This window comes from Stenella coeruleoalba (genome assembly GCF_951394435.1).
Source record: "Stenella coeruleoalba genome assembly, chromosome: 12".
Classification (NCBI taxonomy): Eukaryota; Metazoa; Chordata; class Mammalia; order Artiodactyla; family Delphinidae; genus Stenella; species Stenella coeruleoalba.
Genome location: NC_137158.1, coordinates 19,215,290 through 19,231,789, shown reverse-complemented (window position 1 = coordinate 19,231,789; position 16,500 = coordinate 19,215,290). Strand labels below are relative to the sequence as shown.

At 39.1% G+C, this 16,500-nt stretch overlaps 2 protein-coding genes across 4 annotated transcripts in view; both read left to right on the top strand.

The window, feature by feature from the left end:
- ME1 (malic enzyme 1) overlaps positions 1-16,500 on the top strand; it is a 199,468-nt gene that overhangs the window by 129,215 nt on the left and 53,753 nt on the right. The window lies entirely within an intron of this gene.
- On the top strand, positions 565-4,529 carry LOC307195579 (splicing factor 3B subunit 4-like; the record flags this gene model as incomplete). The annotated part of the gene is given in 3 exon segments (XM_079939755.1): positions 565-3,338; positions 3,344-3,667; positions 3,669-4,529. Coding segments are annotated over 3 exon segments (1,383 nt in total). The 5' UTR covers positions 565-3,140.

The following is a 16,500-nucleotide window of genomic DNA, read 5'->3' as shown; positions in this document are numbered from 1 at the left end:
AAGACCTTCTTATTTTGTATTACCAGAAAGTAAAAGGTCCTTTCCTGAAATTTTGTGTGGGGTCCCTTGTTAGATTTTTTTTTTTTAATTTCTTAGCCTAGCCACAACCTTTCCTTCATTTGAAATTAACTCAGTGTTTTGGCATTGATGATACATATACCTTGTTTGGATTTTTAAAATTTCCCCTCCAAAAAAATGGCATCCCTATTCTTTTTACTAGTATAGAACAATAATTAACTCTTACATGTTTTGATCTTTATTATAAACTGTTGAACAACGTGGAAACTTTCTTATCCTATTTTAGGAGTTGCATGGGTAGGTCCTTCCGTATTCTTATCAACTCTTTTTGGGCCACGAAGAGGTATTTTTTAGTTAAATAAGAATGATAAATTTACATATTGAGATCATGCATCTTCTCAGAGATCATTAGTTTATAATAGTATGTTAAAGTTCTGAGAGCTCAAGTGCTGAGTGAAGAGACCTGATTTGTTTTACCTAGTGTTTATCAAAACCCAAGTGCAAGAGTTGCTGTTTTTGCAAACTTCCTATTAACATACTGTAGCACAAGGTTCTGAGAAGCCCAGTTTCTCAGATGTTCCTAATCATTAAAGTAGTGATCACTTTCGCAGAAGACAGTGTAATGGTTAAATGAGATTTGTCCTACATACAGATCAAGCTTTTATTTTATTCTGAGGGAATTCTAGGGAGAAAAGGGATTTTGATCACTCACCTGGAAATCTGGAGCCTAATCTGTTCTGTAGTTTAGCTAACAACTACAATAAGAAATGAAGAGTGGTGATTTAGAAGATAAGGTATAGTATGTAAGAGCAGATATAGCCTGGTTAAAAGTATATTTTAATAGTACATATGTCTTAGAAAATGCAATAGGAATTTATTATGCAGATCGATCAAAATATGGTAATGTCACTCATTTTACTGACAAGATAGTGTATATCTTTTTCTCTTTCTACCACTTGCTCTAGCATTGTTATTTTTTTTTTCCATCTGTATTGGAGTATAATTGCTTTACAGTGGTGTGTTAGTTTCTGCTTTATAACAAAGTGAATCAGTTATACATACACATATGTTCCCATATCTCTTTCCCTTGTGTCTCCCTCCCTCCCACCGTCTAGCATTGTTTTTCATTCCATTGGATGGATAAAGTATGGGATATATGATCTATTGGCACAAATGTATTACAGAGGTCAGTAGGCCCAGACTTCTGGGTATATATTTCATCCAGGGTTTTGGAACAATACAGGTTTATTTTTCTTGCTCTGGAGAAATATAGAATTTTGGAATGAGACAAAAAATATTTCAAAAGGTTAATGGAGACTTTTATTTTTACAAGCATTTACTTATTCAGAAGTTTATATTTGGCCAAACTCCTAGTCTTAAAACCGAAGATAGGGAATAGAATCTCATTACAATAAATGTTTGACTGGGTCATTCTTAAAGACTTAATGTTCCTCCGAATTCTCATTCTCCTCGTCTCTGAGGACAAGAGTGCAGGAAGAATGCGTTAGTTACTACACTTCTTTCCCGATCTTTCTTCGTAGATAGACATCATTTTGACCTTGAATTATTGTAAATTTTCGAAAGTTATTGATGAAAAAAGGGGGAACTGGTGTGTATTTCTGGGAAAATAATTTTAGGGGAAAAAAGCCAATCTAAAAAAGAACACCAGCTATGTTTTGACTTCTGCATTATCTTGGAAACAATTTATGATATTGTTTAACTGATTCTTAGTATCTCCCCTTAAGTAAACTAATACAACACTCTCAAGATTTGTGGACTGTGAAATCCAAATACATGATACTCTTTTATTAGAGAGAAGACAGTTGATCAAAGCCTCCCAAGAATGTTTCTCAAGTTTTACGGTTTGTATTCTTTAATGTTACTTGTCTGTGTATTTTATTATAAGCAAAAAAAAAAAAAAAAATCAAAACACAAATGGTAGAGGAACAAGTTTTAGAATATAGATTAATCACTGACAAAGAGGATCGGGCTGGAACTATTTATCATCACTGAGTATTTTATTTGAGATGACCCTACCTTTACCCACATGTTAGAATAACACCTATATAAATATACACACATATCTAAGGAAAGGACCAGTAAATTGTTCCCAGATCGTTGTTTACTGAATCATGGTTTCATATATCCCCAAGCCTAATCACAGCTCTTGTGATAAATGAGGAAATCACACTTGGTGAACAAAAACTAATATTTAGTGAATGCTTATTGTGTGTCAGAGATCGTTCCATCCAAGGGCTTATATTAATTTAATCACACCTAGGAGGTAAGTACTATTATTATTCCCATTTTAAAGATGAGGAAGCTGAGGTGTAGGGAAATAAATAACCTGTCCAGTGTCCAGAGGTGTTAAGACGTAGAGCTGGGATATAAATTCAAGCCATTTAATTCAGTAGAGGCTTGAGCGCTGATCTACTCCATCAGGATATCAGTTTGAGTTTTCCATAATGCAGTTCCTGAGATGGAGGTGAAATATGAGGAGTATATTGGGGGTAATGCCTGTGAAACTGGGAGGGAGAAGGATTGGGCAGGAAAAGCCTTCAGACCAGTGCACATCTGGGAAGCAGAACTGGACAGAGAACGCCTCGGACTGTAATATATATCTGAGAAAGTCTCAGCCAACGCAGTGGGAGCCGCAGAGCAGAGGTTGCTTGTTCAGTGAGTTCCGCGTTGAGTGGAAATGGCCAGCCCCTAGTCCTACTGCCGTGCTCTGTCATTGACTGGGGAATCCTCGGGAAGAGCACGGCCTGCACGGAATGCTGCGGCCCGTCTTAAAGCTGTGGCTGGAGACAGTTATCTGACTGCGCTCCTACGCAAGTTCTTTCTTGAAGGGCAGTCCAAGCAGCATGTTTCCACGGTTGCCCGACATCATCCTGTCACCTCACAGATACCAAATGCCATTTCACATCCATTAGATGGGCAGAAATGGTTAAATCTGACAGTGCCACACGCTCGGGAGGCTGTAGATGAATATGTCTACTGCTCGCAGGAGTGTAAATTCATGAAACACTTCGGCAATATAATATATATGATCATCTGATCGTAACCTACTGCACAGCACTTGCACCCCAGAGAAACTCCTTCATGAGGAGACACGTACAGAAATGTTCACAGCAGCAGCATTTGTAGTGGTGATAAATTGGAAGCAATCTAAATGTCCGTCAACAAGAGGATTGATCGATCGTTGTCTGGAGACGGCGGGAGTTCTTTTCGCCATGGCGGCCGGGCCGATCTCCGAGCGGAACCAGGATGCCACTGTGTATGTGGGGGGCCTCGATGAGAAGGTTAGCGAACCACTGCTGTGGAGCTATTTCTCCAGGCAGGGCCAGTAGTCAACACCCACATGCCAAAGGATAGAGTCGCTGGTCAGCACCAAGGCCATGGCTTTGTGGAATTCTTCAGTGAGGAAGATGCTGACTGTGCCGTTAAGATCATGAACCTGATCAGACTCTATGGGAAACCAATACGGGTGAACAAGGCATCAGCTCACAACAAAAACCTGGATGTGGGGGCCAACATTTTCACTGGGAACCTGGACCCAGAGATCGACGAGAAGTTGCTTCATGATACTTTTAGCACCTTTGGGGTCATCTTACAAACCCCCAAGATTATGCGGGACCCTGACACTGGCAGGCAACTCCAGAGGTTATGCCTTTATTAATTTTGCTTCATCTGATGCTGCGGATGCAGCGATTGAGGCCATGAATGGGCAGTACCTCTGTAACCGCCCAATCACCGTGTCCTGTGCTTTCAAGAAGGACTCCAAAGGTGAACGCCATGGCTCAGCCGCTGAACCACTTCTGGCAGCACTGAACCCACTCTCCCGGGCTGACCGCCCTCATCAGCTGTTTGCAGATGCGCCCCCTCCACCCTCTGCTCCGAATCCTGTGGTATCATCACTGGGGTCTGGGCTTCCTCCACCAGGCATGCCTCCTCCTGGCTCCTTCCCACCACCAGTACCGCCTCCTGGAGCCCTTCCACCTGGGATACCCCCAGCCATGCCCCCACCACCTATGCCTCCTGGAGCTGGAGGACGTGGCCCCCCATCAGCAGGAACCCCAGGGGCTGGACATCCTGGACATGGACACTCACATCCTCACCCATTCCCACCGGGTGGGATGCCCCATCCAGGGATGTCTCAGATGCAGCTGGCCCACCATGGCCCTCGTGGCTTAGGACACCCCCATGCTGGGCCCCCTGGCTCTGGGGGGCAGCCACCACCTCGACTGCCACCTGGAATGCCTCATCCTGGACCTCCTCCGATGGGCATGCCCCCCCGAGGGCCTCCGTTCGGCTCTCCCTTGGGTCACCCAGGTCCTATGTCTCCGCATGGTATGCGTGGACCTCTTCCACTGATGCCCTCTCATGGATACACTGGCCCTCCACGACCTCCACCCTACGGCTACCAGCGGGGGCCCCTCCCTCCACCCAGACCCACTCCCCGGCCTCCAGTTCCCCCTCGAGGCCCACTCCGAGGCCCTCTCCCTCAGTGATTTCTCATTGCCTTTCCTCTTGTTACAGCCTCCCAATATCTGTTCACTTCCTTGGACCAATCAGAGTTGCTGTAGCTCCCAGGGGCTAAGGCGCTAATCCCTCCCAGGCCTCCTTTTGTAAGTGTAATTTTTTTCACAGGAGGTTTGATTTTTTTCTGTGTCAGTCCTAAGTGTTTTGCAAATGCACAGAGAAAATAAAACTAAACTCCTTGTTTAAAAAAAAACAAGAGGATTGATCATTTGTGCCGTATGTCTACACACATATGTATAGAGTTTGCAGTATTGTACAGTACATAAAAATGGAATGAACCAGCGTTTCGTATGTCCACAGGAATATATCTAAGAACCAGAGAATTAAGGGAAAAATTCCAAAAGGAGACATTGTAACTCAGCCTGAGCTCTTAATCATGGCACCCATACTGTCATTTCACAAGGATCAGATAGCATTCAACATCCATCAGATTCATATATAGTTGTCCACGTACATAAAGTTTAAAGGCAATGTCATGTTTGCTTTTGGATATTATACATTTGTAGTAAAGGTATAGCATGCCTGGGAATGATGAACATCAAATTTAGGCGAGTGGTTACCTGAGGGAAGTAGGATCAAGGAGGGGCACAGGGAGTTTCAAGTGATGTGTGACCTTTTTGTGGTCTGAAATAAAGATGGCATAATGTTAATGTTTCACAGAATTATGTAGTGGAACACATGGATGTTAGTGAATGTTCTCTAATGCTTTTCTGTGTGGTTAAAATGTTTTGTTAATAGACAGGTGGGTATTTAGTAGTGAAACCATAGGTGTGCATCTAAAACTTACTTTCAGGGCTTCCCTGGTGGCGCGGTGGTTGAGAGTCCGCCTGCCGATGCAGGGGACACGGGTTCGTGCCCCGGTCTGGGAAGATCCCACATGCCGCAGAACGGGTAGGCCCCTGAGCCATGGCCGCTGAGCCTGCGCGTCCAGAGCCTGTGCTCCGCAACGGGAGAGGCCACAACAGTGAGAGGCCCTCGTACCATTTTAAAAAAACAAACCAACAACAACAAAAAAACACCTTACTTTTACATGCAGGCATCCTATCTACAGATCCAAATAAAATAATCCATTCAAGGAAGATCAATGCCATTTCACTGAAATCCTTTGTTAAAAAGTTTTATGACATAAAAACATAAATCTATTTTTTAAAAAATCTTTGCCTGGAAGGCTTTTTATAGAAATTAACAAAATGGTTCAAAATGTTTATGGAAATGTAAAGGACCTAGAATAGCTAAAACAATTTTGAAAAAAAAAGAATAAAGTTGGAGGACTTATACTCCTTGATTCTAAGACTTAAACTGCAGTAAAACCAAGAAAGTGTGATATTGGTATAAGACAGTAGAACAATAAAGCAGAATAGATCAGTGGAAAAGAATTTAAAAATCCAGAGATAGACCCAAGTGCAGATGGTTAATTGATTCTAGATAAAGTAGCAAAGTAATTCAGTGGGGATAGGATAGTCCTTTCAAGAAATAGTCTTGGAACAATTAGATATCCATAAGGAAAAAAACGAATCTCAACCCTTATCTCATACTTACCCCACAAAAATGAATTCAAAGTGGGTCATAGACCTAAATGTAAATCTAAAGCTATAAAACTTTTAAAAGAAAATATAGGAGAAAATCTTGGTGCCTTTGGGTTTGGCAAATATTTCTTATAGAAAGCACAAGTCATAAAAAGGTTTTAAATTGAACTGAAAATTGAAACTGATGCTCTTCAAAAGATGCTGTTCAGGAAATGACAAAGCAAGCCACAGATTGGGGAAAAGAGTTATAATACATACATCTGATGAATGCCTTCTATCCAGAATATATTAAAAAAAAAAAATCAAAGCTCTTACAGCTCAAGATAAAGAACTCAATTTTTAAAGTTGACCTAAAGATTTGAAACAAGACTTCGCAATGATCATTAAGCACACGTAAGCTCCGTAGTCATCAGGGAAATGCAAATTAAAATCAAGTGAGGTGCCGTTACATACCCATTAGATGGCTAGAGTTTAAAAGTCTCATGACAACAAGTGTTGGTGAGCATTTCCAACACCTGACACTCATACATTGTTGGTGGGAGTGTAAAACGGCAGAACCACTGTGGAAAACTGTTCAGCAGTTACATTTTTTTATATGCCTATCATACTACCAAGGAATTCCATTCCCTGGTATTTTCAAAGGAGAAATGAAAACTTTAAACTATTCATGGCAGCTTTATTTGTAAGATCCCCAAACTGCCATCAACCCAAATGTCCGGATGTCATCATATACCCAGATTGTGGTATAGCCGTGTAATGGAATAGTATGAAGGAATAAAAGGAGCTAACTATCGATTTATGCAATCGCGTGGATGAATCTCCCAAAATCAAGCTGAGCTATAGAAACCAAATACGAAAGATTTCTTGTATATTATTCCACGTATATGAAATCTGGAAAAGACAAAACTAATCTATAGCAATAGAAAGTAGATCAGTGGTTGTCTGGCGCCATTGTTGGGCTGAGGATTGATTAGAATGGGCTACAAGAGAGCTTTTTGGAATGTTTGAATATTCCATATCTTACTTGTAGAGATGGTTTGATGGGTGTACAGTTATCAAAACGAATCAAATTTTATAACTAAAATGGGTGCTTTTTATCCTATGTCATTAAAGTTGATCTTAAAGAAAGCAAGGCACAGAAAAAGTCTTAGTCTGACATAAAACTGTTACAGTGCCTCATTTGTTGAAGTGACTTTGTAGATGTTGTTATTTATTCTTCCGTATGTAGATTTTCCAGCCACTTTCAGTATTTTTCTCCTTTCTAAAGAATGTTGTACCTTTCGGCAGTTTCACTGCATAGTAGAAAACCTGAAGGAGTGTGAAAAACAAGAAGAATGCAACATTTGAATTGGTCAGTTAAGGCTGTTTCAGTGAGGAGGGTGTTGAAACTGTTGGTTTATTATAAAAGGTTATCAAATATCATGTATCTGTGTTACTGTTCTCCAGATATTCCACAGTGGGTTATTAATGGTGAAGTGGAACACATATATACAGTATTTATGTGTATATTTTAAAAGAACGAAGTTATGAGAAACTGATTGAGTATTCTCTTGACTTTATCAGTCTACTGTTGCTCAGAAGTAAGAATGGAATCCTAATACTCTTACGCATGTGAACTGTAATTATCTTTTTTCAGCGTATTTATGTTTCTTGCACATCTATGAAAAACGGGTGTGTCGAAATACTCCTATCTGGACAATGCAAAATTTATATATCTTGCCATATATGCCTACCTCATTAGTAGTCATAGTTTTATTCAGAAATCTCTTATCAGAGAGCCTACAACTGTTCTCCATCTGGACTGCACTGAGAGCAAAATTATCAGATTTTTATTTCCTCACTTTCCACCGATCAGATTGGTGAAAGTCAGACTTTTGCAAAACCTGAATACTTTGCATAGTAATAGGTGGTTTGTGTTGTTAATGACCTCTGTTGAGTATATTTTTTCAATTCTTTTTAGTGATTCAGAACTGCAAAAGGAGTTCTCAGAAAGGTAGTGGAAATACTGAGAATTTGACCCAAAAGAGTCAGTTTATGAAGAGGCAGAACTCAAATGCAGGTAGTTAGATTCTAATACCATGAGAGAATTAGCTTCACTTGAAGTGTTGTTTTTCAGTAAGTACTGTTTTAGGCACAGAAATACTTTGCCTTGGTTTGTATTTCTCAGTGATACCAGAATAAAATCATTAGTTTACAAATGATAAGTTATCATACTTCCATATACTCTTGTCCAAAATCAGATTTTGGAAATATGTCAGTTTGGCAGAGAAAGAGTTGCATTCTTGAAAACTTAGACTGAAATATGCGTACTTGTTAATTCAAAAAAGAGTCAGAATCATTTAAAAGTGATTTAATGCAAAAGGAAGTCAAAACAATTCTTCTAACTATGTCAGGTTTTGTTCCTAAGAATTGTTCAGAATTAAGTAGGGACTCTGCAATAGAATTCTAATTTTAGTGTATTAGATTAAATCACTTCAACTAATTATTGAGCCATTTTAAGGGGAAAAGAGGGCATTGACATACAGGTAAATGTACCCATACAGGTGCCAATAGAAACAATCTTAAAGCAGTTTGGGCTTCAAAGACCTTCAGGACCAATGGAACATATGATGAACTTAGTTCATGGGGTCCCCAGTATGTGGGAAGAAAAGAGCTTATTAATAAAGCAGGGAACATGATATTTTTGGCATTTTTATTAGTATTAGGCAATAATACTTCGGTAAGAAATACTATTAATATGGAAATGTAAATAGTCGTAACTTCAGGACACATTACTGGTAGGTGGGTTCTGATTATGGAAAATGGTTAGTGTTCAAACTTTGACATTAGTCCAGATGATTGAGCCAGAGAGGCCCGATTTGTAATTTACATTGGATTTGTGCCTTCAGCTATGTCCAAACGTAGAGTTCTCAGATTTTTCTTGAATAATATACATAGATTTCTCTTATTCAGTGGCCTAAGAATGGATATCTCTTTCAAAGTTTTCATTTTAAGTAGTGGTACATGCAAAGTCCTTTTTCATTTTTACAACGATTTTGAGGTTTCACTATAAAGTAGCGTGATTGATTTTTTTTTTTTCTTTAAAAGTTAGATGCGGATGAGTGTTATTTCTTTCTAGGTAATACCCTGGAACTCTATACAGTGATTACAGCCGATGTTCATAGTACTTTTGGAATGCCTCTTTGAATATTGTACTTAGAACCTATAGCTATTCTTTTAAATATCACAGTGATGGCATTTAAAGAAAAATCCTTTGAGACTGATAGTGATTCTTGAGAACGGTGAGAACGAGAATATTGATCCAAGTCATTATTTGGATGTAGTTCTTGTTCTCCAAATATTTCTTCAGATTTTTGTTTTTTTACAGCTAGTTAAGAAAGAGGGAAGAAAATTACCTACAAGATAGAACTAAGTAATATAACTGATTTTAAAGTCACTTTGAAAGTCGTTGAGCAGTTTGCAGCATCATTGGATAAATAAATAGTCTTAAAGTGGACACTCTAAAGGATAGTATTCATATTCACTTGAATATATAAATTGTGACAAATGTCTCTGGAAATATTCTGTATTTTATAGTCTGAAATAAGAAGATATTTTCCTACATCAAAAAACTCTCCTGGTATCATAAGTGGCTGTCATAGTTGGGGTTCCTGGCTTTTCTCTTAGGTGACAATACTCACTAGTGTCTGCTCCTGTAATCCGGTCTCCAAGGACCTTTCTAGCTTGAAAGTTTTATGGCTCTAATAATCTGCAGCAAAATCACATACAGTTCTCTCTGCTGCTCAAAACCTGATCCCTAGTGTTTTGTGGAAGTTGTTGGCTTTTAAAAATAAACAGTTTGATCTAGTCTAAATTGGGAAGGAGTCACAGACAGATTTAGTGATTCAAACTGCAGAGGTAAATGACATGATTGAGGTTGGGGATAAGGTATTTACTGGAACATGCATTTGAGGAGACTTTTAATTCTCTATAGTAAGTTTGCAGATGGAGTTTATAAAAGCATTTTCTGAATTTCTGCATCCTTTATGTGAAGGCTTTCTGGGCATGGGACATGGTGCAGAGTAGAAATGGAGGATCAAAACACAAATGGCATGTTGAAACAGAGATCCGTCCATTAGAGCCAAAGCTGCCCTTAAGATTTGAGCCTGTACTGGTGCTGCCTCAACTCATAGACACCAGGATGCAACCTTCCCCCTGCCATAAACCCACCTCCTGGCACTCCATCTTTGCAGTCCATCACGTGGCCTCTGGACATAATTCTTAGAAAGTCTTACTTCATATTTTTGTTATACTTGGTCTCCCGTTGTAATGTAAAAATAACATCTCATTTGTCTAATTCCATATACCATTTTACATACTTCATGCCTTTTCATACTTTATGTTTTGTGTTTCCTCTCCCCTAAACCAAACTGCCAACATGCCCTTCCCTCTCAAAACTTCCCACTCTGCCTTTGGAAACCTGTTCCTTAATAAAGTCTCCCTAACTTCCTCACTGGATGGTCCCTTTACCTTCTTGCTTTCCTAAAACATGGCTCTCATTTAAGACCTCCACTGTTCCTGCAGTTCTTTCAAAGAGTGATGCTTGTTGGTCCACACAGTGTTTTAGGGTTGGGAGGTGAGATCAGTGCCTTCTCCCCTCTGTCCTTTCAGACTATTAGTCCTTCATCCTTTTTTAAAAAATATTTATTTATTTATTTGTTTATTTATGGCTGTGTTGGGTCTTCGTTGCTGTGCGCAGGCTTTCTCTAGTTGCGGCGAGCGGGGGCTACTCTTCATTGCGGTGCATGGGCTTCTCATTGCGGTGGCTTGTCTTTGTTGCGGAGCACGGGCTGTAGGCGCGTGGGCTTCAGTAGTTGTGGCGCAGGGGCTCAGTAGTTGTGGCTCATGGGCTCTATAGTGCAGGCTCAGTAGTTGTGGCGCACGGGCCTAGTTGCTCCACGGCATGTGGGCCTGTGGCTTCCAGACCAGGGGTCGTGCCTGTGTCCCCTGCATTGGCAGGTGGATTCTTAACCACTGCACCACGAGGGAAGCCCAGTCCTTCATCCTTATGTAAGCCCTTCACCCTGGCATCTTTGGTGTTTATGCCAATTAGGTTTATCTTATCTCTATCTTCTCCCAGTTTCCTAACTGCCCTCCTCTAACTCTTACCTGTTTTCAAAGCCTTGCTCTCAACCTGCTTTCATTTCCGTGTGGATGATGTGTTTTGTTGGCCTTTCTTGTTCTTAGGATCTTCATTTCTAGTGGCCTTTGGCCCATACCACTTTAGACACGCACTCACGGCTACCTCATGGGCCTTATCTTCACAGGCAGCTGCTCAGACTCTGACATACTGAAGTCACACACTTTAATGTCTCACGACAGCTTCCTCTGCTTGCGTGTCGCTGAGGTCGCTCCAGAGCGGCACTCATGATCTTCCTGACCAAACCACCAGCGTCTTCTCCTGAGATGTCCTTTTTTTTTTTTTTTTTAATATACTCCATCCTCTACCAAGTGGCCCAAGCTAGAAACTTGGAATTCATCCTTGATTTCTTCTCTCTCATCATCTACTCCTCTTCTCGAATCCGCCCACCTCTCCCTGTCCGCATTCTCATTCCAGGTGCAGGCCTGGGGTTTTGCGGCAGCCTCCTAAGGAGACTTCCTGCATTGGGTCCTCCCCATCTCTAATCCATTCTTTACCCTGACCACACAGAGTTAGTCTAAAATGCAAAGTGACCATGTCACACTCCTGTTTAATATCCTATTTTTGGGATCAGATACAGACCCCTCAACACAGGTTAGACGGCCTGCATAATCTTGCCCTACTTACCTCTCTAGCCTTAATTCTTGTCTCTTCCCCTTCAAACCCTGTGATTCAATCATATTTAATTTATTTCAGTTCTTGAAATATGCCAGAATAAATATGATTTATTGAACCCTGGGCCTTTGAGCATGTTCCCTGTTTCTCACAAATTCTTTCCCTTTCTCTTAACTTGACAAACTCCCACTCATCCTTCAGGCTTTAGGTTCCTCTAGAAAGCCTTTGTTAATTCTCTTAATTCTGGGTAGGTGCCCCTGCTCTGTTTTGGAATCCTGAACTTCCTGTTACAACACTTACCACACTGCATTATAATCTCCTACTTACTGTGTCCGCCCCAAACCTACAAACTCTGTGAGGGCAGGAATGTGTCAACAGCACTGAGAACAATTCCTGACCTCTAGTAGGTGCTCAGTATATTATTTGATAAATGAATAAATAAGGGAAGAAAGGAAGAATACGGTTTCTTTTTGAGAATGGGGGAGATAAGTTTATAAGAGCTCTCGTTACACAAGACCTGCTTTAAAATAGGATGAAAAAATTTTTTACTGTGTAAACTGCTTTCAGTGGGGAAGTAAACACAAGCAAGGAGACTAACTAGGAGACTGCAATACTATTGCAGTGATGTGGTCCAAAGAGCCTGAACTTGAATTGAGGCACTTGGAACAGAAAGCTTAACAATTACTGTGAAAGGTGTAATCATTAAAAGGCATAACAGAACTTGACCACTAGGGTGTAAGGTAGGAGACAAAATAGAAATTGATTACAGTATTTTGGCATTGGTGGAAATAGGGAGAGTTTGGATAATAAGTTTTGTCAGGAAAAAAGTTCAGAATTTCTAGGAGTTTTATATTCACATATAAAATTAAAATCAATAGAGAAAAGATTTCACTGATTTTGGAGGCAAGAAGTAATTTTTAAATGTTTTCTTAGTAAATATACTAAATAGAAATTTTAGTTATAAATGCAGTTTCAGAATTTGTTGAATTTTAAGGAACTTAAATTTTAGCAAACCCTGCTGTCTTTTGAGAAGTAGATGACAGCCTAAGAAAATGGTTTCATTTTGTTTACGTTTCATTGTTTGTCCTTGGTGTAAAAAAGTTGTGAATTTTTTGATACTATAAATACTTCTGATACTATAAATAACTGAGTAAGAATGGTTAACAATATATTAAAATATTATCTTATTAACATGTATTTCTCATTAAAAAAAATTCATAATATAATATGTCTCCACATCTTTCTTACTATCCTTTAGGCTACGTGGAGTTGGAGTTTCTTTGAAAGATTAACAACAGAGATTATAGATTTAGAAGTTATTCATCTAAAGATGATTACTGAATCCCTAGGAATAGGTGAACTTGATAAGGGAAGATTATAGGAAGAAAAGAAGGAAAGAAAGGATGATTACTGCTGAATGTTTATAATTTCCAGTGTCACAGGGAATAATTAAGAGGTGTCAGCAAAATATAACAGAAAGAATGATAAGAGAAATGAAAGGTATATCTAAGTGTTAGAAAATAATACAGAAGTAAAGTTGTAGGAACTGGTTTACAGTGGGTTAACAAATGAGTGAACACATTTCTGTTCTTAATTCTTACCGACAAGGAAGAATTAAACTTGAGTGGTTCTTGGCCAAAGAGAACTTCAGTCAACTTCAAATTCCTTATCCTGGCATTCAAGACTATTCATAATCTGAAATTCAGCGACCAATGTTGATCTTCTAAAGTTCCTCAAACTGTTGTCCTCAGGGTCCTCCAGCACAAACTCTGAGACCTCTTTGGTTTTTTTCCCCACCTCACTCTTTTCCCCATTGGAATCCTACCAAGGGCCCTGTTTAAGCCTCAACCTAATTCATGTTGTCTTCCCTAAATCCTATAGTGATCTCTTTGTGTACCACTGGTTTTGCTTTTAATTTGAACCTTCTTTAAATTTTCTGCTTGTATCTTTTGTCTTCCCAATGAGACTGTAAGCATTTTAAGGGCAAGATCCGTGTTTCCTATTTACTGCTCAGTTTGCTCAGTTACATTTTTAAAAGTGAGTAATACGTTATCGCTAAGGTACCCATCAGAGGTAAAATGCTCTGGATCTTGAATGCTGCATAGTGCCATGTATGTAATAAATACTAAAAAAAAATTTCATTAAATCAAAATGTGTTTGGTCGACCTGATTACAGTGAATTCTTGATAGTTTATAACCAAAGAAAGACTAATGTTTTCACCAACATCTGTCCATATACTTTCTGTTATAAAAATACCTTGTATACGGAATACATACAAATGCTGTCTTGGTAGTTTTATGATAAAATTATAACTCCCTTATTTTATCATTACAGTCCTTTTCTTTCTAAACATACTGTTCACTTCACTGATGGCAACATTGGTGCTCTGTGGAAGCCAGTATATAAAGTTGTTAAAACCATGGACCCTGTGGTTCAGTCCAGGTCCTACAACTTATTAGCAGCATGAACTCAACCATGGCCCTAATCTGTCTGAGCTCCAGTTCCTTCATGCATAAAATGGGTAATAACTACCTTCCTCCCTGGGCTGCTGAGAGTTAAAGGAGGTAATCCCTATAAATGTGGAGCACTGTGCCTGGCCCTTAGTAAGTGCCGTCACTGTAATTAGGGTTTTGTCTAATTTAACAATGCCACAAGAGAAAGTTCTCCGCAGTTTTTACATGTTAATTTTATGGGTGGTATTTCTGTTAACTTCTAAAACCATTTACACCCACTATTTTATGTGATATTTTGATCATAAAATAGTAGGTTCTTTTCATAGTCATGTAGAGTCCAGTTGGCTAACGTCCTTGTGTTCCACTGCTTATAATTTCGTAGCGACAAGGCTGGTTCAATCTGGAACAAAATATCCCTTCCATGGCTTTCTTTTATTATATGATGCAAGATGCTTGTATCACAAAATGAATTCAGGGTGCCTCTCCCTATATCTTTAGGACTCAAATCAGAGTTAATTACCAAGTAGAGAAAATTCATGAAATGAAAACTGATAGGCAGTATTCTCCAGGGGATGATTCTAAAATATCCTTTTGTAAATGATGAGGTATCTTGTGCACCCTTTTACTACCTATGCCTATTCCCAGACTTCACTTAGAAAACATTATAAATTCATAGCCTGACCACGTTGTATCCTAAACACTGAAGGCAAGCCATATTGTGAGGATTTCATTTTAACCACAGAGAAATTGTAACCAGCCCCAAACCACAGGACCAAGTAAGTAGTAGGTCCAGGAATAGAACTGAGAAGGCTCTGATTCCTCCTCACATCCTGTAACCACAAGGTTCTGCTGCTTTGGTACATAATAACAGATCATCTGGTGCTGCTGGACCACAGTACATGACACATCAGGAGCAAACCATAGGACCCTGTCTGAAAACACGCAGCCTTTACTTTCTAAAGGGCTGCTTAGAAGCCAGAGAGGTGGGGAAGGAGCCGTGATGAGCACCAGATGATTGTTGACTGATATTTGTGTTTGGGGTAAGCAGTTGCTACCACAGAGTTTGCCTCTCTGCTAAGGTTGTTTAAACAAAAACAAGGTAATGATTTATAGCCATGGAGATGCTCTTACCCCTTCATAATATTGAGTTGTTTTTAATCAAGATAGCTAAAGAGTGTCCTAGAATGGCATCGCGTCTATGAGAAGCGTAGACATTTTATGTTCCTTTCAAGAACTGGCCCACTCCCCATTTTACTTTAAAAGTTTTGCTTCTTTGCCTCTAGTTGATTTCCAGAGCACTGACATGGTTGTGTTGAAGTACTTGTCCTGCTGTATTGTTGCTGTGCGGGGAAGAAATTTGCCAGCCTCCTCACTGTGTCGTGCCGGAAGTATAGCTTACTTATCCTTATTATTTTATATGGATACAAATTACTTGTATTTACTTATATTTTGTTTTGTTATATCACAGATGTTTTTTTTTTCTGGGATTATTTCCTTTCTCTCTGAAATACACCCATTAGTAAAAGTCCTTTAGTAAAAGTCTTGGCTTTTATTTATCTAAAGGCGACTTTGTTTCAACCGTACTCTTGAAGAATAGCTTTGCTAGATATACTATTCTTGAATGAGATTTATTTTCTCTTAGGCTTTGGAGGGTATTATTTCACTCTTTATGGCTTCTATTGTTACTATTAAGTAATAGAAAATATCTAGTGATTATGGAGTACTTAGTGCCAATCTTTACACATTGAATATTGGCACTTATCGCTTCATTTAATCCTGATAATATACTTATGATAATATGCCATTGTTATTCTTATTTATTCTGAGGGAGAAACAGAGGCACAGTGACAGAATTTCATCCCAGGATCTCTGACTCTAGAGCCCATGTTTGTTTTGTTTTGTTTTTTAATTGAGGTGTAGTTGACATATAACATCATTTGAGTTTCAGGTGTACAACATAATGATTCAGTGTTTGTATACATTGCAAAATGATCACCACAGTAAGTCTAGTTAACATCCATCACCATACATAGTTACAAAAAAGTTTTTATCTTTCAAGATCTACTCTCTTAGCAACTTTCAAATATGTAATACAATATTATTAACTATAGTCATCATGCTGTACATTATATTCCCAGGACTTATTTACTTTACACCGTGACGTTT